The sequence below is a fragment of the Pelodiscus sinensis genome, chromosome 9, assembly GCF_049634645.1.
Source record: "Pelodiscus sinensis isolate JC-2024 chromosome 9, ASM4963464v1, whole genome shotgun sequence".
NCBI classification, from domain to species: domain Eukaryota; kingdom Metazoa; phylum Chordata; order Testudines; family Trionychidae; genus Pelodiscus; species Pelodiscus sinensis.
The window spans coordinates 25,392,631-25,418,231 of NC_134719.1; the positions used below are offsets into that span (position 1 = coordinate 25,392,631).

Below are 25,601 nucleotides of genomic sequence, written 5' to 3' on the forward strand. Positions count from 1 at the left end.
AAAATTCAAGTTTTACAGTCCTTTTTGTATATCTACAATAGAAAAGTTCTTAATTTTAAGAAGAAAGCAGAAAGGCACCATATGCTCCCTAAAAGGTTGTTTCACAGTAATTTATAGGCTCATGGTAGCTAATGTAGTTTCTAGATCTGGCACTAGCTAGACTCTTCCTCACTCCACCATAGTTAACCGTCACACATTATTATTAGCTGCTTTCATAGAGTTGGGTGCTATAAAATGCCCTAGGGCTTTAGGGGCTGAGGCCCAGAGCATAGTTGCTCCTGCCTTTGCAGAACTTTGTGAGGGAAGAAGCCCGTGGGAAGGCTTGCTCCTGGGGGTGAGTATTTTCTGATTGCTAGCCAAGCGCGGGGGGGGGGGGGGGGGGGGGCTCTATAGCTGCCACGGCCGCCTCTGTGGCCAGCCTGGCACGTGACATTCATTCACGGCAGCTCTGATGCGCTGCTCTGCCCCTGTGCCCGTCCCATCCGCGGCCAGGCTGCCTGGGACACCTTGTCTGCCCCTTTGGAGTAAGCACGGCTGGGAGGCCACCTGGGCGGGTCCGGGAACGCTTTGCTCCCGAGAGCCCCAGGTTATTTATACCCGGTGGCGCTTCCAGCCCAAAATAGCCCAGGCGCCTTGGCGGGCCCCCTGCAGCGCGGCCGGGGCTGGGCTCTGCCCCAGTGGGTCTGTGTCGGGACAGCTGCAGCCGAGCCGGCGCGCCTGGAATGCGGGCGCGGGCTGCGCACCAGGACTTTTATGGAAACTTGCAGAGCCGGAGGCAGCGGCGGCAGCCAAGGGGCGCTCGGCAGCAGCAGCCGCCGCTCGCCAGCCAGGCAGCCCTCCCACCGCCCCGCCGGGATTAGCGCGAGCCGGAGCCGCGGGCAGGACACCCAGGTAAGAGACACTCCTCGGCGCGTAAAGCTCCGCGGGGAAACCTGCGCAGGGGTGGGCGCGGCTCGCGCTCCGCGCACCGGGGGCGCATGGCGCAGGGTCGTTCCTGCTCCCCGCCCAAACTGTGTCTGCTCCTCTGTCCCCTCCTACGGCTCCCTCGTCTCCTCTCCTCGTCCCCGGTCCGCTGGCCCTGCCCTCGGCCGCCGCCAGCCCCGGCTGGGCTGCTCCCGCGCTCAGCGGACTCCCTGTCGCCCCCGGGCTTTGCCGTGCCCGCAAAAACAGTGCACGGCACCAGCCTGAGTCTGTCGCAGGCCGCCCCCTGAACGCAAACCCTGAAACGAGCCCCCAGTGCTGCAGGCTGCGGGGACTAGGGCACTGCCTGCCGCAGGGCCGGGCCCGGAGGAAGCGAGACGCCTGGTTGGGGTGAGTCAGGGCTCCTCTCATTTGTGTCCTCTGGCCGGGGCAGCCTCCCAGCTACCGAGCGGCGCGCGCGCAGGACTAGACCACAGCAGCGCTGGGTCCGACAGCAGCCTCAGCCGTGGGGGCCGCCAGCCGGAACCGTACAGGCCTGAGCGGGCAGTGTGACTGGACTGGGTTACCGCACGAATGAGCTGCGCCTGGTCTGAGGGGGAGAAATGAAGCGAGACTTGTCCCGCAATCCATGTTTCCTCGCGCACAGCCGTGTGAAAGGAGCCTGCGCTGTCAGGAATTTTACCCGCTCCTGGGGGAATGGCTCAGGTGAAGCAGGGTTTTGTTTTGGGGTTTTCCCCGATTCTCAGCTGTCAGGATATAGGGAAAAGGAAACCTTTTAACGCCGCAGCCACTTGCAGCTGTAGAACTGAGGGGAGACTAAGGAGATGTCCACTGGAAATAAAATGCTGGGCTAAAAATAGTGGCAGGGTTAGTGGTGACAGAGTCACTGGGTGAGGGGGTGGAAGAGCTGTCATCAGCCTATATCCCTAAATCAACTCAGCAAACAGCACTGCACTGGTGCTTATTTTTATAATTTTAGTCACTGCTGCTTGCTTCACTTTCACTAAATTTAATAAAAGGTACCTTTGGATGACATTATTTTAGGCAGCAAGAAATTGATGCGCTCCAGTAAATCACTGTTTTAGCCAGTCTCCCTCTCTATACAGAGAAACAAGTACTATTTAGCTGTTTTACTTACTTTTTTAAAATAAGGAATAATGGATACGGAAAACAGTAGTTCAGTGAAGAAAGGATTTGGGATTACAGGCAGTCCCCGAGTTTCTCGCCCCGGAGGACTGGAGCAGCGGGACGCCTGGTCCTGCCGCCCGCCTCCTCCGGGGCGAGAAAAGCTGCTCCCCTTCTCCCTTGTCTGCTGGGGGAGCCAGCAGACCAGGGAGACTCTGAGCAAAGCAGCGGAGGACCCGGGCCGGACCCGCGGCGCTTCCAGCTGGTCTGTAGACCAGGGAGACGCTGAGCAAAGCCGCGGAGGACCCGGGCCGGACCCGCGGTGCAGATCTGGAAGCGCCACGGTCCGGCCCGGGTCCTCCGCAGCTTTGCTCCGCGTCTCCCTGGTCTGCTGGGGGGGGGGGGGGGATGCAGCTAGTGCCCCCCCCAGCAGACCAGGGAGACGTGGAGCAAAGCCCGGGGCCTGTGGTAGAGCAGGTGGGGCGCTGCCGGTTGGTCCCGCACCACCGCTCCTTGGTGCTACTGGACCAACCTGGCAGCACCCCAGCTGCTCTGCCCCAGGCGTCCCCAAGTTAGCCGCTGCTGAAACTGACCAGCGGCTGACTACAGGATGCCCGAGGCAAAGTTGCTCTGCCCCGGGCTTCCTGGAATCAGCTGACTTGGGGACTCCTGGGGTTCTTAAGTTGAATCTGTATGTAAGTCAGAACTGGTGTCCAGATTCAGCCCTGTTGAAACTGATCAGTTTCAGCAGCGGCTGAATCTGGATGCCAGTTCTGACTTACATACAGATTCAACTTAAGAACAAACCTACAGTCCCTATCTTGTATGTAACCCGGGGACTGCCTGTAATAGCAAAATAACTTATGACATACAAATGAATAATTAGGAGGGCCTACTTGGAAACACTGATGAGTGAGACAGACCAAAATTGTTTTTATTCTTTAACCTGACGCACAGTTCAGGACAGCAGATAGTATAATTTATTGGCCTGTAGCAAAAACTGACAAGTCTCTGTTATTAAGAATTTTTTGTTTAATGCAATATGTTTGCAATAAAACTGTGATCTAGGCCAAGGCCAAGTGGTTTGGAATTTTTAGCAAATTTTAATATAAAATGATTGTAGGTATCAAACACTGTAATAAGCTGTATTAGTATTAATTAAATATTTCAACATTTTCAGATTATGATGTTTATCTTTTGACCAGCTAACCTATTTGCTAAAATAGATATTTTGATAGAATTGTTTAAAAAGTTTCTCTCCAGTAGAGATGTGAGTATGCAAGCCATTTCCCAAGTCTGTCTCAGTAGTTTGAGTTTAATAAGGATTAAATAAATTCTCCCCCCCAACTTCTCATCCAAAATATTTCTAAGTTGCTTCCAAATAGTGCAAGCTTTGATTATATATATTTTCAGATAAAATAAATGTAATAATACTTTTGTCTGCTTGACTTTATTAAATTTGAAAATGGAACGTGTTTTAGGAATACAGCTTACAATACTTTCTAAACAATCTGGGCTCGTCTACACTGGCCCCTTTTCCGGAAGGGGCATGTAAATTTCACCAGTCGTCGTAGGGAAATCCGCGGGGGATTTAAATATCCCCCGCGGCATTTAAATAAAAATGTCCGCCGCTTTTTTCCAGCTTTTAAAAAAGCCGGAAAAGAGCATCTACACTGGCCCCGATCCTCCGGAAAAAGTGCCCTTTTCCGGAGGGTCTTATTCCTACTTTGAAGTAAGTCTTATTCCTACTTTGAATAAGACCCTCCGGAAAAGGGCACTTTTTCCGGAGGATCGGGGCCAGTGTAGACACTCTTTTCCGGCTTTTTTAAAAGCCGGAAAAAAGCGGCGGACATTTTTATTTAAATGCCGCGGGGGATATTTAAATCCCCCGCGGATTTCCCTACGACGACTGGTGAAATTTACATGCCCCTTCCGGAAAAGGGGCCAGTGTAGACGTAGCCTCTTTGTCAAAATGTCATATTTTAGTTGTAACAATTTTATGTTTAAGAATATATTTTACAGTTGTGTGTTCTGATATTGCTTTTTATGGTAAAGCAATTATCTTTAGTTAATTGAATAAATACATATCTGTAAGGAATACTGTTGATAAAACATAGACAACATATTTTGAAGATTTAACAATGAGTAGCTGCTGCTGATTTATGTCCTGGAAATGTACAAATAGAAGGAAATATGTATTGGGCCCATAAAGGTTAAGATATTTTCCTCAGTGGCAGAAGCCACTGTAGCCTATTGTGCCTAAACTCATCTCTGAGGATCTCTTGCTGATTGAGAAAGTACCATTTCCTAGCCGTTCCAGGGTCTGAAGTAAATAAGAACCTAGGGTACATCTACACTGTGCGCTTATTTTGAAATAAACTATTCCAAAAGAAATACTCCAAAATAGCTCACTTTGAAATAACACGTCTACACTACAGGGAAGCCTCAAAATTAGTCTCAGGCAGGCTTCCCTAATGTGGACACGCTACATTGATTTAGAGCCCCAGCAGACACTGGGGAGTAATTATTTTGAATGGCTCTGGGGAGGAGCTATTTTGAAATAGCAGCAGTGGAGCATCCACGCTACTGTTATTCTGAAATACCTATTATTTCTGATTATACATTATTTCCCATGGAATGAGGTTTACAGAAGCTGTCCATTATTTTGAAATAACAGAATTCCACTGTAGATGCAAGCACTGTTATTTCGGAATAACGAGTATTATTCTGAAATAACGCTGCTGTGTAGATGCACCCTGAGATGGGAAAAAGTAGGGTTAGTTTTAGGGATGTTAACTATTGTGTATTTGTGTAAATGTATAACCACTTAAAATTTTAACTGTTACATGTTTACATGCAGGGGGGAGCCAGGGCTCATGGAGAGGTGCTGTGGGATGCAGTAAGAGGGGGAGGCAGTTAGCTAGACCGAACCAGCATGCACAGAAAACTGGTTTAAAAGCCAGCTCCCTGCACATGCTGGCTCCCACCTGTCCCTCCCCTGTGTTGCTACTTCTTCCCCCTCCCCATTACAGAGGCAACAAGGAGGTGAGGAGTGCATGTAGTCAGAGTCTGATTACCAGGAATCAGAAAGGTAGCAAGACAACCCTAAATGGTACTCATATCAGTGTGCTCATTCACAGAAATATGCCTGCCATTTTTCAAGCTCACAATATGTAGTCTTGTTGGATCTACATATGGATCTCAAGTAGTAGAATTCACCAAAAATGTTTTTCCTGTGTGTTTTCTTAGTACAAGGATTGCAGACTTTCTGAATGTGAATCACACTGTAGTCAGCCGTATCTTTGTCAATGTGAAGTTGAAGGGTTCAACTAATTGTGGCTGCCCGAGACACCCACAAAATAGTCTGGAACTTGTGCAAAGCTCAACTCTGAAAGTATTTTTTAAAAATTCAAAAATATTATGTGGTGCTGATGGTTGTACATAAATGTAGGTTGCCATCTATGTTCAAATCTACATAGTAAGCAATCAAATTCTGTACTAGATGCATTTTCCAGATCAGTGTCTCTTAAAGGGACAGGCAACTTTTTTTGGCTCAGTTACTTCCCCCCCCCCCACCCTTTTTTTCAAAATATCCTTGGTGTTCCTCATAAAAAAAATTGTTTGGTATTCCTTGGTCTTAAAAAGTTTAAGAAACATTGTTCCAGATGGTCTTAAGGGTAAGTCACATGAAGCATATATAAACAGCCCCATGTATTACAGTGTAGTAAGCTGACACAGAAGTAATGTGCTGTGTAGGGTCACCTTTGGAATCCAATCCCTCCAGAGCCTGGATCTGGTGACATTTTCAGAGTACATACTGAAATATCCATGTGCTAGCTCTGCAACATTTTGGATAAGAACAAAAGTGTAATAGTTGTTTCAGTTTGTTAATCTTCTTAGGGTGCATCTAGACTGGCATGATTTTGCATAAATACTTTTAACGGAAAAGTGTTTCCGTTAAAAGTATTTACGCAAGAAAGCGTCTATACTGGCATGTGCCGTTGCGCAAAAGATTTGCTTTTGTGCAAAAGCATCCGTGCCAGTGTAGACGCTCTCTTGCACAAGAAAGCGCCGATGGCCATTTTAGCCATCGGGCTTTCTTGCACAAGAAATTAACTTGACTGTCCACACTGGCCCTCTTGCGCAAGAATACTTGCACAAGACGGCTTATCCCTGAGCGGGAGCGTCGGATTATTTGCGCAAGAACCACTGATTTTGTACAGTACAAAGTCAGTGTTCTTGCGCAAATACTCATGGCCAGTGTAGACAGGCGGCAAGATTTTGGGCAAAAGCAGCTGCTTTTGCGCAAAATCTTGCCAGTCTAGATGCAGCCTTAATGATTGTTTTAAGTTTCTGTTAAATGCATGTTACAAAACTTATTGAGCTGTACTTATTTTAAACATTACACATGAATGTAGTAGTTCTGAGGCTGCAAATCAGAAACAAGGGATGGAGGGGAGGGGGGAGGGTGTGGTGGTTCTTTTCCTGACAGATCGCAACTATCAAAATCCATCTGGAAAAATGGCTTTTGCCAAATAGAACGGGTTATGCTCATGTCACATTTGGTTGCCACTTGAGGACACTAGGAAAACAGCATATGATATACCCTAAAACCACGGTGTCTAACCAGTTCTGAAGCAGTAGTGACTATAGTAGCTACTGCTATAGCAAACTAGCCATGTTATTATTATTTGGCTACGTCTAGACTAGCATGATTTTCCGGAAATACTTTTAACGGAAAAGTTTTCCGTTAAAAGCATTTTCGGAACAGAGTGTCTAGATTGGCACGGACGCTTTTCCGCAAAAGCACTTTTTGCGGAAAAGCATCCTTGGCTAATCTAGACGCGCTTTTGCGCAAAAAAGTCCCGATCGCCATTTTCGCGATCGGGGCTTTTTTGCAGAAAATAAATCTCAGCTGTCTACACAGGCCCCTTTGCGCAAAAGTGACTTTTGCCCGAACGGGAGCAGCATAGTATTTCCGCAAAAAGCACTGATTTCTTACAGTAGGAAGTCAGTGCTTTTGCCGAAATTCAAGTGGCCAGTGTAGACAGCTGGCAAGTTTTTCCGGAAAAGCGGCTGATTTTCCGGAAAAACTGGCCAGTCTAGACAGCCTTTGAGTTTGTAGTGTTCAAGCCAACTAGCTACACCCAACTGGTCAAATAATCACATGTGGCTAGCGTGTTGGACACCACAGCCCTAAAAAATGCTCAGAGAGTAAACAGACACCTAGTAAAGTTTGCAGGAATCCAGATACCACAAAAATGCTTGCAAGAAGCATCTAGAACATTTCTAGATACAACAGAATTAGAATGTTATCACCAATTTACAGACAGTTATGGAAACTAGAGCTGAGTAGAGAACTTTTTGTGTTGTTCAACAGTTCAAATAACTAACAAACTCATGTGTCTGCCTTTTATCAGTCCATGTGTATGGTATTTGGTATCAATATATCAACTTTTATCTGGAAAGGGTATAAAAATACTTGATTTCAGATTGGTTAAATTTGGTTTTGATACAGGGATGTAAAAGAGTAGTCTATATCAGAGATGGGGGGAGGGGGGAGAGCAGGAGTTGGTCCTGGGGGGAGGGAGGGAGATGGACATGGACTACTCAATTAGTCGATAAGGGGGGGAGAGGGTGCTCATTATCCCCACTGTGCCTCTGAATTATTATAAGAGCTGCTCGCAGCTCTACATTTCAAAGGCAGAGGCACAGCAGGGATAGCGAGCAGTCCCCCTCCTCCTTATTGACTAATCAAGTAGTTGATGGAAATTCCACCAACTACTTGATTAGCTGATTAATAAAAATTTGACATTTCTAGTATGTTATATAAGCCCTGATGTTGTCAGAGGTTATGTACTCAACACTCACAGTGAACTGAAGTTGGCAGAAAGCTTTGGTTTTGGTAAACTATAGCAGAATGAGGTGCCTAATAGTTCTTGCACATTAGTTGCAACAGGAAGAAACACAGTGTTCTACAAGACCATCTGCTAACACCGGGTAGGGAACCTCAGGCCCAGGGGCCAGATGTGGGCGCTGGCTTGCCTGGATCTGGCCCCCGAAGCTCATGTCCCCCCTGCACAAGGGAGCCTGTGCTGGTGCGCCAGGCCCCTTGCTACACCACCATACGGCTGGAGCACATAAAATCTACTGGGCTGCCCCCCCCCCCCCCCACAGCTTCTAATGTGCAAGGGGAATGTGAGGAGTGTCTTTCTGTTTCTTAGTTGGGTACCACGTTAGTGAGGGTTTTTTGTGTGTGGCCCCAGACTGATTTTTCTGTGGGTTAGCAGCCACTGACCCAAAAGAGGTTCCCTACCCTTGCACTAACACATCAGAATTTTATATTGGTCTTTTTAAGACAGCAGCATTAGTAGGGCCTTATGGAACATTTAAAAGTTATCCTGAAATCATAACACAACTCATTTAGTGGTTACTAATTTAAGCAAACACTGTCCTTGCTTTAAGAGGAAGCTGCATACCGAATTTGGTGGCCCCTTTTCTTAACTTTTCAGAGGAATTCTTAAACAGATGGATACATAGATACACACGCACATATACACTCTAAAATATATGTAGATTATATCGAAAAGCAAGTGAAGATACATTTTACATGGTCTAAGAAAACAGCTGATGCATAATAAAAAGATTAAAGTGTACTATGCAGTGATTAATATTATGTGGCTTTAATCAAATAAGCTTTATTTCCCAGGTGCTGCCCAGTGTTGCTTCAGGATTTTTTTTCTTGTGAATTCTCCAATTCTGGTTAAAGCCTCAACAACCTATTTGGTCCCAAATCCAAGTTTTGAATCTGTGTTAACACCTTCCTAGAGACAGCTTTAGGCTTTTGCTGGAAAGGTTGTATTATTTGAAAACGCTGGAGATGAGGCCACTGCTACAGAAAATAAATGTGTAGGGAAAGTAGTGCTCAGAAATAGCCAGGCATGAACAAAGGACAGTTGGCATGTGCACACACACACCTTTTACAGAATGTGAGGCTACAATTATAAATTGGAGCCATTAATGGCAAAACACCTGTTGAGATGCTTAACGTGGGCTTGAATAAAACTGAGCAAGGCTTATTGGTTTTTAACCTTTATTCTACCATATGCGTTGACAGTTGGCTCATTTATAAACCACTTGGGTTGACCTCTAGATTAGGAAACGCCACCATTTTTGGTAATGCCTTTTACTGTCATTGCAGTCGCACTATCATTAGCATTATATTGGTTGCCTCTGAGGTTTTTATCTCTGCTTACATTAACTCCTGTGGCTTTTCATACTAAGATAGCGTACACAGAAGTCAGTTTGCATTTCAGCACCAAAGCTTTACCTATGTCTGTTGGCAAAGGGGGAAAAAAACCTACTGTAAAGCCACAATAGAACAAATGTGGTTTTTGTTTTGCTTTTTCTTATGTTGACAAGTACAGTTACTATAGTTAGCAATTACAGATTACAGTAATTTGCCCTTTATGTAAATACAGGCCGTCCCAGAGTTACGCGGATCCGACTTATGTCGGATCCGCAGTTAGGAATGGGGTGTGCTGCCCGTCTCCCTGGTCTGCTGGAGACCAGCAGACCAGGGAGACGGGAAGCAAAGCCTCTGAGGACGCCAGCAGCGGGACAGCCGCGGCGCGTCTGGGCTGTCCGCTGCCCGCGTGCTCCGCGGCTTTGCTCCGCTTTGCTCCCCGGTCTGCTGGAGACCAGCAGACCAGGGAGATGGGAAGCAAAGCCTCTGAGGACACCGGCAGCGGGACAGCTGCGCGCGTCTGGGCTGTCCGCTGCTCACGTGCTCCGCGGCTTTGCTCCACGTCTCCCCAGACCAGGGAGACGGGGAGCACGCGGGCAGCGGATAGCCCAGACGCGCTGCGGCTGTCCCGCTGCCGGCGTCCTCAGAGGCTTTGCTCCCCATCTCCCTGGTCTGGGGAGACGTGGAGCAAAGCCGCGGAGCACGTGGGCAGCGGACAGCCCAGACGCGCGCGGCTGTCCCGCTGCTGGCGTCCTCAGAGGCTTTGCTCCGCTTTGCTCCCCGTCTCCCTGGTCTGCGGTCTCCAGCAGACCGGGGAGCAAAGCGGAGCAAAGCCGCGGAGCAAGCGGGCAGCGGACAGCCCAGACGCGCCGCGGCTGTCCCGCTGCTGGCGTGCTCCGCGGCTTTGCTCCGCTTTGCTCCCCGTCTTCCTGGTCTGCTGGTCTCCAGCAGGCCAGGGAGACGCGGAGCAAAGCCGCGGAGGACCTGGGCGGTGGGACCGTGGTGCGTCTCGGTCCCCCGCCCGCCTCTCCCTGGTCTGCTGGGGTGGGGGGGGCGGCGCAGCTAGTACGCCCCCGCCCCCCCAAGCAGTCCAGGCTTTTCTCTGGACTCCTGTGGTAGAGCAGCTGGGGCGCTGCCGGTTGGTCCCGCAGCGCCGCTCTGGGCGCTACTGGACCAACCCGGCAGCACCCCAGCTGCTCTGCCACAGGCGTCCCCAAGTCAGCCGCTGCTGAAACTGACCAGCGCTGACTACAGGAAGCCTGAGGCAGAGTTGCTCTGCCCCGGGTTTCCTGGAATTAGCCGCTGATCAGTTTCAGCAGCAGCTGACTTGGACACCTGGGGTTCTTAAGTTGAATCTGTATGTAAGTCAGAACTGGCGTCCAGATTCAGCCTGTTGAAACTGATCAGAGGCTAATTCCAGGAAGCCCAGGGCAGAGCAACTCTGCCTCGGGCTTCCTGTAGTCAGCCGCTGGTCAGTTTCAGCAGTGGCTGAATCTGGACGCCAGTTCCAACTTACATACAGATTCAACTTAAGAACAAACCTACAGTCCCTCTCTTGTACGTAACCTGGGGACTGCCTGTATGCTATATAATGTTAGTCTGATAGTGGGAAATAAATATTTTAAAAAAAAACTTAGGGCATTGACTTATCCAGCCCAAATTAAGAAATACTATTCTTCATTACCATACAGATGTTCAGAGCACTCTGTAGAATAAAGGTAACTTATGGATTCTGGTTCACATCCCTGAAACTAATAGTACAGAGGTGAGGGTGATTTGGCACTCTTTCAGTCATGCCATCTCTTCAGATACTGACCACAAGGGTGCTTACTGTAGTATCTGAGCTCCTACCTGTCATTTTCACAACAGCCCCAGAAGATAGGAAAATAATGTTCCCCTTTTACAGATGGGGAATGGAGATACAAACAGAATGAGGCCCTGATCTTCAAAGTTACTTAAGCATCCAATCTTCCATTGAAATCAGTGGTAGCTTAGCACATAGATACCTTCGAAAGATTGAGGCTGAAGGATCAAAGAGCCTGGAAAACTATGCCAGAACAGGGAATTAAACTTGGGTGTCTTGAGTCCCAGGTTAGTGCCCTAACAATTGAACCCACTGGCTGCGTCTAGACTGGCAAGTTTTTCCGCAAAAGCACGTGCTTTTGCGGAAAAGCTTGCCAGCTGTCTACACTGGCCGCTTGAATTTCCGCAAGAACACTGACAATCTCATGTAAGATTGTCAGTGTTCTTGCGGAAATGCTATGCTGCTCCCGTTCAGGCAAAAGCCCTCTTGTGCAAATGCTTTTGCGCAGGAGGGCCAGTGTAGACAACGCGGTATTGTTTTGAGCAAAAAAGCCCCGATTGCGAAAATGGCGATCGAGGCTTTCTTGCGCAAAACCGCGTCTGCAAAAGCACTTTTTGCGGAAAAGTGTCTGTGCCAATCTAGACGCTCTTTTCCACAAATGATTTTAACGGAAAAATTTTTCGTTAAAAGCATTTGCGGAAAATCGTGCCAGTCTAGATGTAGCCATTTAGTGATGGGTATCTGTACAATTATTAATACAAATAGGCTATGACATAAGCTCAATATTGTGATCATTTGTTATGGATTCACCTACATAAAGTAAGTTCAAATACTGAATTGTAGCCACTGCATTTCAATACCATGGCACGCTCAAATATTCAGGCAGGCCAAATTAAATTGTGGTACACCAAGCTTAAATTTCAGCCTTTTTTTTTTTATAAAGTCTACTAAGATTGTAGGAATTTCAACTAAAGAGTGAGTCTTCCTAAACTAGTAATAAATCTGCAGCAATTTCTTACAGGTAAAAACAGAAACACATATCAGAGGGGTCAGGTGCCAGATCACAGAACCAACCAACCATGAATGACATTGTACAGAAGACTGAGGTATGTATCAAGTTTAAATACTCAAACTACTGTAGTAACTTACTAGTGATACTGACAAAAGAAAGTATCATGCTTTATTTCTGGCTGGTAAGCAGAAAACAGATAATAGCATTATAAGTTCTAGAAAAAGAATGGAAATGTACCCTGTATCTTAAGGCAACAGTAAAGTCCTTGAAAAGAAGTTTGATTAAGGAAGCTTATTGTAGTTGCTGGAATATTTTATAGGAAAACTAGAATGCATTAAATATTAGATTTTCTGAAAATTGGAAGTGGCTGTCTGAAGTGAGAATCACAAACTAGGAAACATAACATTATTGAAGAGAACATAAGAACAGCCATACTGAATCGGACCAATGCTTCATCTATGTCAGTGTCCTGTCTTCCAACAGTGACTGGTGCCAGATGCTTTAGAGGGAGCAAATAGAATGGGGGAATTTATCCATCCTTTGTCATCTAATCCCAGGTTCTAACAGTTGGATTTAGGGATGCAAAGACTATATGGCTGCATCTTTGACCATCTTAGCTAATAACCACTTATTATCTATAGCTAATTCTTTTTTGGAACTTGGTTATAGTTCTGACCTTCACATAACCCAATAGCAATGAATTCTATAGGTTGATGCTGCACTGTATTAAGTATTTCCTTATGCATGTTTTAAGTGTAGACAACCTGCTGCTGATTGATTGGTTCACGTGTTACATGAAAGGGTATATAACACTACCTTATTCACTTCCTCTAGACCATTCATGATGCAAGATAAAGATTAAAATTTTTAATATCTTTAGAAAGTTTTAGTATTAAGTTATTCAGAAGATTGAAGTTTCCTAGCTAGGATATTAAGTTACACTTGTTTTAACTTCTATTGCTGACTTTATGTAGTACTGAAATGGGAAGCATATATAATGTAAAACGTTTTCAGTCAGATTTTCAGCTGATTCAACCATACATTGTTGGCAGTAAAGTGTAAAAGGAGATAAAACTCAAATATTTGTAAAATGTGGGTATAACATTAACTGGAGCCAGCAGAAGAATACAGCTAAGGAAAGTGTTAGCACAGAAAGCATCCATTAAAAATTCTTTAGCCACATATACAATAGTTCTCTGTTAGAACAGGGAGCTTGACTACTTAGCTGTCATGTGCAGCGATTGGGCTGCTGATTCAAACCCAATATTTAAGGGATTAATTACTAACTATGTACCTAAGCTTTTAAATGGAAGAATTTTATTTTTTCACCATGTGAAAAGATTCAACAGTGTAAAAAAAACATAACTGTATAAAACATCTGTGTTACATGAGAACCCAAACTCATAAGACTTGTTCTTGAATATACCTGAAATCTAAATCCCAGTCTTGCTTCTAAAGGAAGAATCAAGTATATACTTCTGTTTTCAGTGTGAATGTATATATTCTAAAGCAACAATGTAGAGCTGTGTACATATCTTTTACATTTCATACATTATAAGGACAGATTCTCAAAATTCAGGCATTTAACTACATAGGCCTCCATTAAAATCAGTGGGCTTCATATAGCTAAAGTCCAACAATACTCAGTTTACTCCATGTTTAGTACTGCTTCATTACTTAAGGTGGTAAAGTATAGATAAGATGCTTGGCAGACAGTAGCTAGTGGCACAAAACAATCATGATCATATATGCATTGTATTTTAATAAATCTCGCATTCTGTCTAGTCCAGTCTATCATACAATTTCTCTTCATCTGCTTCAACTTTATTTTCCTTATCTTTACTTCTTTATCTTCACAAAGATTCTGCTTTCTTCATGTAAACCTGTCCAAAAATCCTATGTGCCCAAACTTCACAAGGGTGATGTAAAGGATAAATTTGAAGCTATGCAGAAAGCAAGGGAAGAAAGAAACCAAAGGAGATCTAGAGATGAAAAGCAAAGAAGAAAAGAACAGTATGTTAGAGAGAGAGAATGGAACAGGAGAAAACAGGAGGTTATTTTCTTTGCAAATATTTATCCTTTAAAATATATTCACTTTTCATAAGAATTTTAATGTTTTGGAACTTTTTATTGTAATTCAAATAAAAATAGTTCATCTACTAGATGTTGAAATTGCTTAACACTTTCTATGACAACATTTAAATTATCTTCTAGTGCTTACACAGTTAAATTTTATTTTTTCTTTTTAATCAACTAGATGAAAGAACTGCTTGCTTCTGATGAAGAAGAAGAAGAAACAAAATCTTCTAAAATAGAAAAAGCTTATGTTCCAAAGCTAACAGGTGAGAAATTAAGTTTAAAAGTCCCTGGAAAGCGAGAGTTGAAGATTGGATCAAATTATTGAGTTTTGTATACCACATTCATAGGAACTGTTAAAGGCAAATTTGCAGAAATGGAGAAGCAGAGACAAGAAGAAGAAAGAAAAAGAATGGAAGAGGAGAGAAAGCGCAGAATTGAACAAGATATGATTGAGAAAAGGAAAATTCAGAGAGAACTGGCAAAAAAAGCCCAGCAGGTACATTTATCTTGTTCTGAATACTAAGTACGTATCAAATACAAAATGTTGACAAAGAGTTCAGCAAGAGGATTTGGTCTTAGTTTCTTAAGAGTAAATGAATCGACTATAGTCTAACAGGGAAATTAGTGTGTTGGAGGAGTTTTTGGGAGGCGTGGAGAGTTATTACTCTTTCTAAATATCAACCTGGAGTTATGGCCAAAGCCACGCATTGATAAAAAAAATGAACAGGAAAGAAGGTAGAGAATGAAGCAAACACAGAGTTTGGCACCATATGCTTCGAAGTGATTCATGGCTATGTTGAGCAAATGAATTGTAAAATACTTGTTATTTATAGACACACGTTATAAACACTTCTGATTTATGCTCAAGTTTATTACTGAAAATAGACGTTTATAAGCAGCAAAGTTGTAGATAAATTGTACCCTGAAGACAACTTAAAATTTATACTTCAATAGCTATTTTCTTCTTTTGTCAATGTGTGTGTGTGTATTATATATATTTCATTTCTGTTATATAAAGGTATGTCTACACTGCAAAGTTAATTTGAAATAACGGCCGTTATTTCGAATTCACTTTAATAGCGTCTATACATGCAAACTACTATTTCAAAATTAATTTGAAATAGCGGAGCGCTTAATTCGAATTTGGTAAAGCTCATTCTACGAGGAGTAACACCAAATTCGAAATAGCTATTTCGAATTAAGTGCTGTGTAGACACTTAATTAGAAATAGGGGGCCTCCAACCCTTCCCAGGGAGCCCTGGTGGCCACTCTGGGCACAGCCAGGAAAACTTATTCTCCTCTCCCCCAACCCCGGAACCATTAAAGGGGTAGACCCTGGCCATGGTGCCTGAGCCAGCTCCAAGCCTGTCCTCCCACAGCTAGCATTGGCCACCGGGGCCCCTGACCACTGGCAGCTAGCCCTCCACTGCTCCCCAGGAGCAGTCTGCCAGCTCACAGGAGCCTGAGAGGGACTGGAGAAGGCGGTCTCCTTCCTAGTCCAGGGTGGAGATCATGGACCTTATTCAGGTTTGGGGGAGATGCCCCCAACGTCCATGATCTCCGCACTAGATGGAGGAATTCGGCCGTCTATGGCAGGATAGCTGCCAGCCTGGCCACCAAAGCCACATGTGAACCCAGGAGCAGGTTTGCATGAAAATCAAGTTGGTCCAGTGAGACCCCCAATCCTGGGCCCTGAGCTTCCCCTCCCCCTGCTTCCCCCTTCCAGCTCCCTCCTCCCAAGTTTCCTCCTCCCCTCTCCCACCTCCTTTTCTCAGTCTCCCCAGAGGTTCATTTCCCCCCCCCCCCTCAGTTTTGTTCAATAAACCCAGTTTCTGGGCTTCATGTGGCCGAGTGCTGTGGTGTCCCGAGTGCGGGCACTCAGGGCACTCCAAGACAGGACTGCTTTGCTGTCCCTCATCGAGGTAGATAAGCAAGCGGGGAACCCTGAGAACTCCGTTTAAGCACAGAGCTCAGTTAGCCTCAGGCAGCAGCCCCAAACACTAAGTCCTAACCTGATGCCCTGCTGCCACTGGTTCCGGCCAGCCCTAACTTTGGTTCAGTGTCCACTCAGTGTGGACGTGCTATTTCGAAATAGGTTTTGTGTGTAGATGCGTTAATTTGAATTAGCTTAATTCGAATTAACTATTTCGAATTAAGTTAACTTGAATTAACGCTATAGTATAGACGTACCCTGATTGAGTAACTTCAATTCTTACCTGTGCCTACAAAGCCTATTTTTTTTAGGCCTCTGAATTGGAGTATGTCCTCATCTTCTGTAGTTCTCTTACAGAAGCAATTACCTGTGCAAATAAGAGCCTACAAAAAATAGTTATCTTAACCAAAAATTCTAGCATTTAATCTTTTCCAAGGAAAGATAATTCTCATTAGGGATATGTAGCCAACAAAATTTAGCTATTCACATCCTACTGGGAATAACATTAAGTTGTGAGCATTCTGCTGAAAGCTTAGCCCATAATCTCTTGTTCTAGAGTTTATTTACTTTGAAAGGCAGCAGTATAGTATTTAAATTTGTACTCAGGAAGGAATTTATATTCATTCAAAACAGCAAAAATATATAAAACTAATGTCAAGAGTATAGGAAAGAGAGCTCTCCAAGGCTGAGTCTCAAGGGAAGGGCAAGGTCACTTATACAAAATCAGGTAACAGATTTCCTTTGGCTTCTCTTGCACAGTTATGGAATGTACAAAAACAAATCTTTATCTACTTTGCATTCACAAGTTTTTCACTAAGAAGCTAAGTAAGATTGTTATACTATATCCAGGTTTCAATCCTGTTTCCAGGATTACATAGCTAGTAAAATAAGCCTCCTATCTAGTAAGCCTCAAGAACAGTTCCAACATTAATACTGCTATAGGTAAAAACATGACATACAATGTAGGCATTAACATTTAATGTCAGATTAAACTCATGGTTATCAAAAAGTATTCAGCATGGTATTCCTCTACTATTGCCCCTACCTTCAAGATACATAAACTTAATGCAATATATATATATATATAAAAATCACTGATTCACAAGTTAACTTTCCTTTTTATGTTTGAAAACCAAAGGCAAAGAACAAAAGTAACAATTATGTGAAATTCTCATTTAATAGATTGATGACATAAACAGTACAGGAACTGAATCAGCATCAGAGGTAATTGGATTTTTTTTTTTTTAACAAAAACATTCACCTATTTTTTTTATTTTATTTTAATAAGGGGTTGGGTAAATAAATGGTACACTTTATTTTTCACTGAAATTCTGTAGCAAGGCTAAAAAAAAAACTTGAGACATTGACTTGGTAGTATATGTTGTAGTTGTCTATGAGGCCAGCTTATTCTAACTTTAAAACAAATTTAAAAGGTGAATGACTTACCAACAATGAAAGTCAGAATAAAAAAAAATAATGAAGGCTTACATTTTCAAAGCCATGTAAAGGATACTGAGGTACATAAGACAGGGGGCCTCTAAATGCACTAGTGGCATTAAAAAAAAAAATCTAACCTTAAAAGCTCTTTGCCTTTTTAATCTTGAAATTTAAAAAGGATAATGTCAAGAGTTGTTTTAATGTTATAAGACATTCAAGATTTTTTGATGTTTTAAAAGAAAGAATGTTTGACATCTTTTAACAATAGCCTAGTTTACCTTTTTTATCATTTATTGCTTATTATTTATTGATTTGTTTAGTCGGTTTAACACATTGGGCTTACATGATAGTAAAATGTTGTTGTCAGTAAAATGTTGTTGTCTGAGGGATTCCATTATTATAAGAAGGCTAGATACCAGAAACACTGACATTTTAGTGAAAAATGGGAAAGTGATCACAACTGCTGCTACTGAAGTTGTTTTTAAACAAAATCTAAATGTTGGATCTAAATTACTAGACAGTCTTTCTTTAATGGTGATAGCTTAACACATGAACTTGTATTGCATTGGAAAGTCCAAACTGAACCATTTCAATTCCACCTGATAGCAGAAGATTTCATAAACAGAAGATTTCATAAACAGAAGATTTCATAAACAAAAGAAGTTAAGTGTTTGAGTTGTCAGTGTTGCTGTAATCAGATAAGTTGTGCTGCATTACAAAGTATGTCCTTAAAAAAATTACTAAGGACTCTGTCCTAAATATCATGGTGACCAAATATGCAAGTAAAGGCAGTGGATCCCAGACTTCTGGGCACGTAAGACTGGAGGAACTGCCAGTTATTTCATATGCTATTTTTTAAACTATGTATTTGTTTCTGGATAAAGTTAGGGATGTTAAATATTGACTAATTGAATGGTCAATGCATTTTGCATTGACTATCCGATTAGTCAGTAGGGTTCCCACGCCCTTGAAGTGTAGCAACAGCCCTAGCAAAAGCGCCACATTGAGCCCGGGTCAGGAGGAGACTCCCTTGCTGACTGTGGGCTCTGTGCAGTGCTGCCACTTTGAAATGCTGTGAAGAGCCTGGTGTCAGACTTCTCACGGTGTTTTAAAGCAGCAGCACTTCACAGAGCCCGGGATCAGTGGGGGAGTCCCCTGCTGATCCTGGGTTCTGTGCGGTGCTGCTACTTGAAATGCCGCAAGGAGCCTGATGCCGGACTCCCCGCAGTGTTTCAAAGCAGCGGCACCACACAGAGCCTGGGATCATCTGAGGAGTTCTCAACTGATCCCGGGCTCCATGTGGCACTGCTGCTTTGAAATGCCCCGAGGAGCCTGGGGACACTCCAGCCGGCCCCGGGCTGCATGCGGCATTTCAAAGTGGCAGCGCAGCGTGGAGCCCGGGGTCCCCCATTCCCTTCCCCGCTCTTGCGGTCTCTTTTTTGATAGAGGCAGCGGGAGGAGGGGGAGCGACTAGTTGACTAACGTGTCAGCTACACAATAAGCATTTGCTTATCCTATAGTTGACTAGTCCTTCACATCCCTAGATAAAGAGTGTGTGTGTGTGTGTGTGTGTGTGTGTGTGTGAGATTGAGAGTGAGAGTGAGAGAACAAATCCCGTATTAGCTTGTTTTCAAATGGAGCATAACAAGCTTAAAACTCAGGTACACGTACAAAATTTCAGCTGCTTTTTTCCCCAATCAGCCATGAACAGTTGTAGATAAGTTTAACTGTCAATGAAGACACTATTCTATGAACACTTGCTATTCCTCTCATTTCAACTTAAAATAGACTTCTCTTGATGCTCTTCTGTTGTCAGCAGAAAACTGGCTCTAAGATGTACAGGAAAATGAGCGTTGCTCTGGTCCCTACTTTTGGTCTCTATATAACTTTATGTTGGCATTTTTGAGAAGCACAAGTAACAATGACAGCTACTATGGAGAGTACTCCAAGGAGTCAATATTTATGGAAACAAATTTATTATTAACAACAGGAAGGTGATGATTCGTTGCTGGTAACAGTAGTGCCTGTCAAACCTAATAAAACATCTGGAAAGATGAAAAATTCTGAAGACACAGGAAGTGATAGAGAAGAAGAAAAGAGAATAAGAGATGAGGAACAAAAAAGATCCCTCAAGGAAGCCAAGTGTCTTTCATTTGTTATGGTAAACAAATCATGAGAAATACTTGGGAAACACAGATTTGATACTTAAAACTGTATTTAACTTTCATTTTTGTTATTTAGGATGAAGATGAAAATGAAGGCAGTGAAACAAATGAACCTCTTTCTCCTGGGAAACTGAAATTAACATTTGAAGAATTGGAAAAACAAAGACAAGAAAATCAAAGGCGGCAAACAGAGGAGGAGGCAAGACATCGTTTGGAAGAGGAAAAACGTGCCTTTGAAGAAGCTAGACAGCAAATGGTAAATACAGTATTCTTTTATAGTTGTGGATGGTTGTTTGTGTAGAATACACACTGCAAAAGATTAAATCATAATGAGGTTTAACAGTTCAAATTGAGGGCTGACAGCATCAGTAGATTCAAAAATACTTTCTGCCCAAGATACTGATTCATTTGAATCTTGGCATAGTCATGTAAACAAAGCACTTGGTATGAATGAAGCTTCCTTTTCTTAAAAGCATGTCGTCATATTCATTCTTACAAAATGAAGCTACATGTTAGAGCACTCCAGTTCTACAGGCCAGTGTTTTAATCTTTTGGAATTGAGCATAAATAGATTTTATTCTATTCTTAAAGTGACTCTAGTTCTTATTTTTCAACTAATATTGATTGAATTTAAACTAATCCAGATGACTGCACCACAGTTGTGGTTATCAGTATTATTCTACTAGTTTTCAATCACATACCTTTCCCAGTTGGTTAAATAATGTTTAGCTATCTAAGTTTTGTCTAACTTCAATGGTACTTTGAGCACTGCAATAGCCAGTATTTTCACACATGATAGCACTTCAAGGCAATGGTTTGGAGTTATTTCTTATTCACCTTTTGTTTATCTACCATGTTTATATTCATCACTAATATGTCTCTGGAGTACAAGAGAAAGTAGGAGGGGAAGGTTAGGTCACTGTTCTTGTTAGGGGCTTTAAACATAATACACAGGTTAAGAAGAGTCCATATAAATCTGGGTATAGACCTGAGATTACCCACAAATACAAAGTTTGTTTTAAAAGTCAATGATACATATAGCACATATTTCACTCTAGCTTAAGCCTTGAGGAAATTTAGCCTAACATGTTTTCAAACCTAGAGAAAACAAATCCTTTCCTCTCCCCACAGGTCCCAGCAATAGCTCTCTAATAGGGATGTCACAATTAAGTGTGGGCTTATCAGTTACTCCTGTCAACTACAGGCATTCAGATTGAGGCCTGACACCATTAGTAGTTTCAAACTACTTTAAGCCAGCTTCCCACAAGCACTTGATCCACCTGCTGCCTCTGATAGGCAGCAGCTTAGGGTGAGGAGAATAGACAGGAGCCAATATATGCGGGGAGCCAGCTCTGTGGGACCCGCCTACCCCCCCTTGCTGCCTCCTACAGCAGCAGGGGGCAAGAAGGAGGACAGCAAGCTCCCCCCTGCACCAGCTCGATGGCGACGCCTTCCCCCTTTCTCCCCGTGCTGCTGCCTCTGCTAGAGACAGCAGCATGGAGCAGGGGAAGTTGTTGCAAATCAGCCTCTGTCTGCAGTAGCCCAGCCTTGTCACGGATGGAGACTGCTCCGTGGCAGCAGCCCGTGTCTGCCAGGGTCTGAGCTCCCTGCAGAGCAGCCTCCCCCATGCTATCACCCTGTTCTGCTGCCTCTGATACGGACAGCACATGGCATACCAGCTTTCAAATTCCTGCATTTCAAAGCGTAAGTGTCTCCATGGAGCCTGGGGTCAGCGGGGACTCAGAGTCCCCCGCTGACCCTGGCTCCAGGCAGGGCTGCTGCTTTGAAACACCATGCAGAGCTGGGGTCACCTAAGGAGTCCCCAGCTGATCCCAAGCTCTGTGGAAATGCCGCGCACAATGTCAGCTGGGGACTCCCCGGTTGATCTCAGGGTTCATGCGGCACCGCCCCTTTGAAACACCGCCATGGCATTCCAAAGCGGTAGGACTGCACAGAGCCCAGGGTAAGGCTCCATGCAGTGTTGCCGCTTTGAAGTACCTATTCTTCCTCCCCCTCCCCTCCCCCCGCTTTGCTGCCTTTATTTGATATTGGCAGCAAGGAGGGGGAGGAGAAATCAACTAGTCCTTAACATCCTTAATTCAGATGTCCGTTTTTCTCCAACATACAGGGTGCACACTGATATTTGCACTATAGAATCACAGAATATAAAACTGGCAGGGACCTCGAGAGATCTTCAAGTCCAGTCCCCTGCCCTCACAGCAGGACCAAGCACTGTCTAGATCAGGGTTGGGCAATAATTTTTGACAGGAGGCCACTCCAAGCATTTAGAAAGTGGTCCAGGGCTGCACTCTTCCGTGATATTAATGGAGGACGTGTGGGGTCTGAGATAGAGGTTAGATGCAGAAGGGAGGTTGGTTGAAGGAGGCAGTTGTGACCTTGGATACTGAACAGGGTGCATGGCATTGGATTGTGACCCAGGGCAGGAAATTGGAGAGGATGCAGGGGTTTGGGTTGTGAGCCAGGGCAGGAGGCGACTGATCTGGGGGGGGAGGGGAAGCAGGAGGGAAGCAAAGGATTTGGGTATGTGGAGTAGGGGGGGGAAGAGGGTTGGGAAAGGCAAGGGCTGGGGTGCCAGAGGCAGGGTCTGGCTAGGAGACTTATCAGTCAGCAGCGTGTTCCTGAATTAGCCTCCCTGCCTGCCTCATCCCTGCAAACGCTGCAGCCATGTGCTCTGTGAATAACTTCAAGCCCCCTGTGGTTAGTGGCTGCCTGTTATTTAAACAGGCAGCTTCCATTGGCCAGTTTCTGTCCATAACCTGGCCAATGGGATTGTGCTGGGAACGAGAGCAGCTCCTAAAGCTTTCCCCCCCTCCCTGTTGGGTTTTTAAACTGAAACTGCCCCACAGTTTTGTTTCTGAGCTGTGTTTGGTGGGTGAGGCAAGCGGGGAGCCTTCCTGGAGCTCTCCCCAGCGTCCGTGGGCCAAATGTGGTGGCTTGGAGGGCCTGATCTGGCCTGCCGGTCATATTTTGCACAGGGCTGGTCTAGATCATCCCTGTTAGATGTCTATCCAACCTACTCTTAAATATCTCCAGCGATGGGAGATTCTACCACCTCCGTAGACCAGTTTTATGAATGGAATTATTTCGATGCACCATGCAAAATATTATTTCTGAGAATTGAATAAACTACACACGTTTGATAGCTACAGACATTTTAATTATACTAAACTGTTCCTGGGCAGACTGTAACCATATTGCTCTTGAAGTAGTATTCTTATAGCAACATATTGTAAAGATTCTGATTCTGCACAAAATTATGGAAACAGAGACAGCTGAGAAAATTGGAGACACTGAAAATTTCCAAAACCAAATAGTTGGAACCCAGCATCACAAAGCCTCCAAACTTGTGAGTGTGTTATGGGATCAAAACACCATACCTGTGCTTGAAACCAAATCTCTGTTTTCCAGATGGTTATCCTGTTCTCCTACTAGTAAACCTGAGCACAACAGCTATCCACCATTATAAATTTTGCAGTTTCGGAAGGGAATAATTCAATAATTTCCCTCTATTTTTTCCTCTTTCAATGGATATTCAGTAATTTAAATCATTCTGAAAAGCTCATATCCTATAATTTTCTTACCTCTGAGCAAGAGCTCAGTGCCATGATGCTTAGAGTGTGATGCACATAAAGCAGCGGTACCTTCATAACTCATGGACGCATTTTCTCTTTAGACATACCAACAGTTGAAGGAGTGTTCATTGTTAGCTGCTTCCTTTCATTCTTAATTGCAGTTGGCAAATCCCAGTCTTCTCCTTGTAGATGGGCAACAGGGAAGATGTTGACACATCTCGTTTGCATTCTTCACTGATGTTTTGTTTTCTGGAGGAGGAACAGAACCATTGTCAATTTGTGTCAAAAATAAAATGCTAATATATTGTAGTAGTCTATTTATAAAACCTCAGTTGGCTACTATCATCATTTTTAGCAAATCAGCATTGAGGGAATGCACTTCATGTAAATAAAGAGACTACAGACCAGTGCATTTACATAATACTTCTGCTACCTAAGAAAGGTCTATTAATTTCCCTTATCTGAAAATGAAGCTAACAACATAACTGAAAATTCAGAGGGAGAACTTAAAGTTATTCAGATTGTGCCTGAGTAGCTAAATACTTAAAGTATTCAGTATATGGGCTTTGAGACGCTGTCTTGTTTTTATATTTCCTAGAGGGATCTTTTCTTTCTTCCCACTGACCCAAACAGAGTAAACACTTTTTTTTCTAAAGGCAAACAAAGAGGAAGAAGATAGAGACAATGAAAATTCTATTAAAGAATTCCGTCCTGGTAAACTTAGACTCAGTTTTGAGGAATTAGAAAGACAAAGGAAAGAGGGAGAAAAGAGGAAAGCAGAAGAAGAAGCCAGAAGACGCATAGAAGAGGAGAAAAGGGCATTTGCTGAAGCAAGGAAAAGTATGGTAAGACACTGCTTAACATTTGAGTGATTTTTTTTTTCATACCTGAATTCTGCCAGCAGAATGCACTTCTGAAAGTGGTATTAGAGCACATCTGCCTATTCATTAGCATACATTTGAGCTGCTTCATTAACCCAACTAATTATTTGAGAATGAGCCATCTGGTTAGTTAAATTTAAGTTAGTAAAATAAATATACAAACAGAGCTGCCCCAGGAAACATTCCTTATAATTGAAAATTACCCACGAGTTACTGCTTGTCAACAGTATTACACTATTTGAAACTCAATAGAAAATCAAAGAATCATTATAATGAAAAAAATCCTTTCCTTTCCTGGGGAATTTCTGTATCCCTCTAGCTCTCCTACATCCTCAGTTCATACTGCCATCTTCAAGACCACAGACCAGTCATGATCCAACTGGCTGAAAACAAATATGTTCACTTGAAATCCACCTACAATGACCCTCTAAGGCCTTGTCTACATTGACATTTTGTCCCCAAAAACTGCCTTTCAGTGACAAAACAATGCAAGCATTTACACTGCAATGATACTTTTGTTAGGAAAAAACACTCAATTTTGGTCACAAAAATCTTCTAGCCCCAAGAGACTTTTTTTCTTTCCCTTGCCTTTATTGTCTACAAAGCCAGCATGGACTGCTATTTGTTTTGTGATCGCTGTGCTCAGTGTTTTGTGACCTCTGCTGCCCAGCAGACACAAAACAGTTGCTACTGGACCACTGTGGAAAACAAGATACTGGAAGAGACGTAATAATGGCCTAGAAATTTCATGTTCTCAAATACAACCTTAATGAGAGAAACCTTTGTCAGACACAAACAATGCAAACCGTTTAAAAAAAACAAAAACAAAGCAACACCCCAGTGAATTAAGCCATGCAAATAAGCAACAACAGCTTTGGCAAGAACCGTGTTTTGTTAGCAGTAATAGTAGTAACACTTTCCCTAGCATAAATAGGAATAAAAACTGCCATAGACCAGAGCCCTACATTATCATAAGCAACCCGGAAGAACTATTAGGAAAATCTTAGTTTAGAAAATGAAGTACTGCTGCTTTAGCTTAGGGATGTTAAATATCGACTAATTGAATAGTCAATGCATTTTGTTTTGACTCCTTGATTAGTTGATAGGGCGCCTCTACCTTTAGGGCTGTTGCTACACTTCAAAGGCAAAAGTGCCGCATGGAGCCCAGTTCAGCTGGAGACTTGCCCGCTTACTCTGGGTTGCGTGCAGCGCTGCTGCTTTGAAACACCACAGGGAGCCTGGTGTCAGGCTCCTTGCGGCATTTCAAAGCAGCAGCACCGCACGGAGCCCAGGGTCAGCAGGGGAGTCCCCAGCTGATCCCGGGCTCCACATGGCCCTGCCTCTTTGGAATGCTGTGAGGCGCCTAATGCCGGGCTGCATGTGGCGTTTCAAAGTGGCAGCGCCT

At 43.8% G+C, this 25,601-nt stretch overlaps 2 protein-coding genes across 15 annotated transcripts in view; one reads left to right on the forward strand and one right to left on the reverse strand.

Moving 5' to 3' along the window:
- Window positions 1-494: 494 nt before the first annotated feature.
- The window catches only part of NEXN (nexilin F-actin binding protein), a 39,962-nt gene continuing 14,855 nt past the window's right edge, over window positions 495-25,601 (forward strand). The window contains exons 1-9 of one of the 14 annotated variants that reach the window (XM_025187988.2): window positions 495-891; window positions 12,118-12,202; window positions 13,970-14,161; window positions 14,366-14,450; window positions 14,535-14,683; window positions 17,303-17,344; window positions 19,548-19,718; window positions 19,799-19,978; window positions 23,972-24,160. In XM_025187988.2, coding sequence (XP_025043773.1) covers window positions 12,176-12,202; window positions 13,970-14,161; window positions 14,366-14,450; window positions 14,535-14,683; window positions 17,303-17,344; window positions 19,548-19,718; window positions 19,799-19,978; window positions 23,972-24,160 — 1,035 coding nt within the window. In that variant the 5' untranslated portion in view covers window positions 495-891; window positions 12,118-12,175. The other 13 variants (XM_025187982.2, XM_006129578.4, XM_006129579.4 and 10 more) reach the window with 13 other exon arrangements.
- The window catches only part of FUBP1 (far upstream element binding protein 1), a 62,525-nt gene continuing 56,729 nt past the window's right edge, over window positions 19,806-25,601 (reverse strand). Inside the window, exon 24 of the transcript XR_012905934.1 lies at window positions 19,806-23,564. The gene's annotated coding sequence lies outside the window, so the exon portion shown is untranslated. The remainder of the gene's footprint in view (window positions 23,565-25,601) is intronic.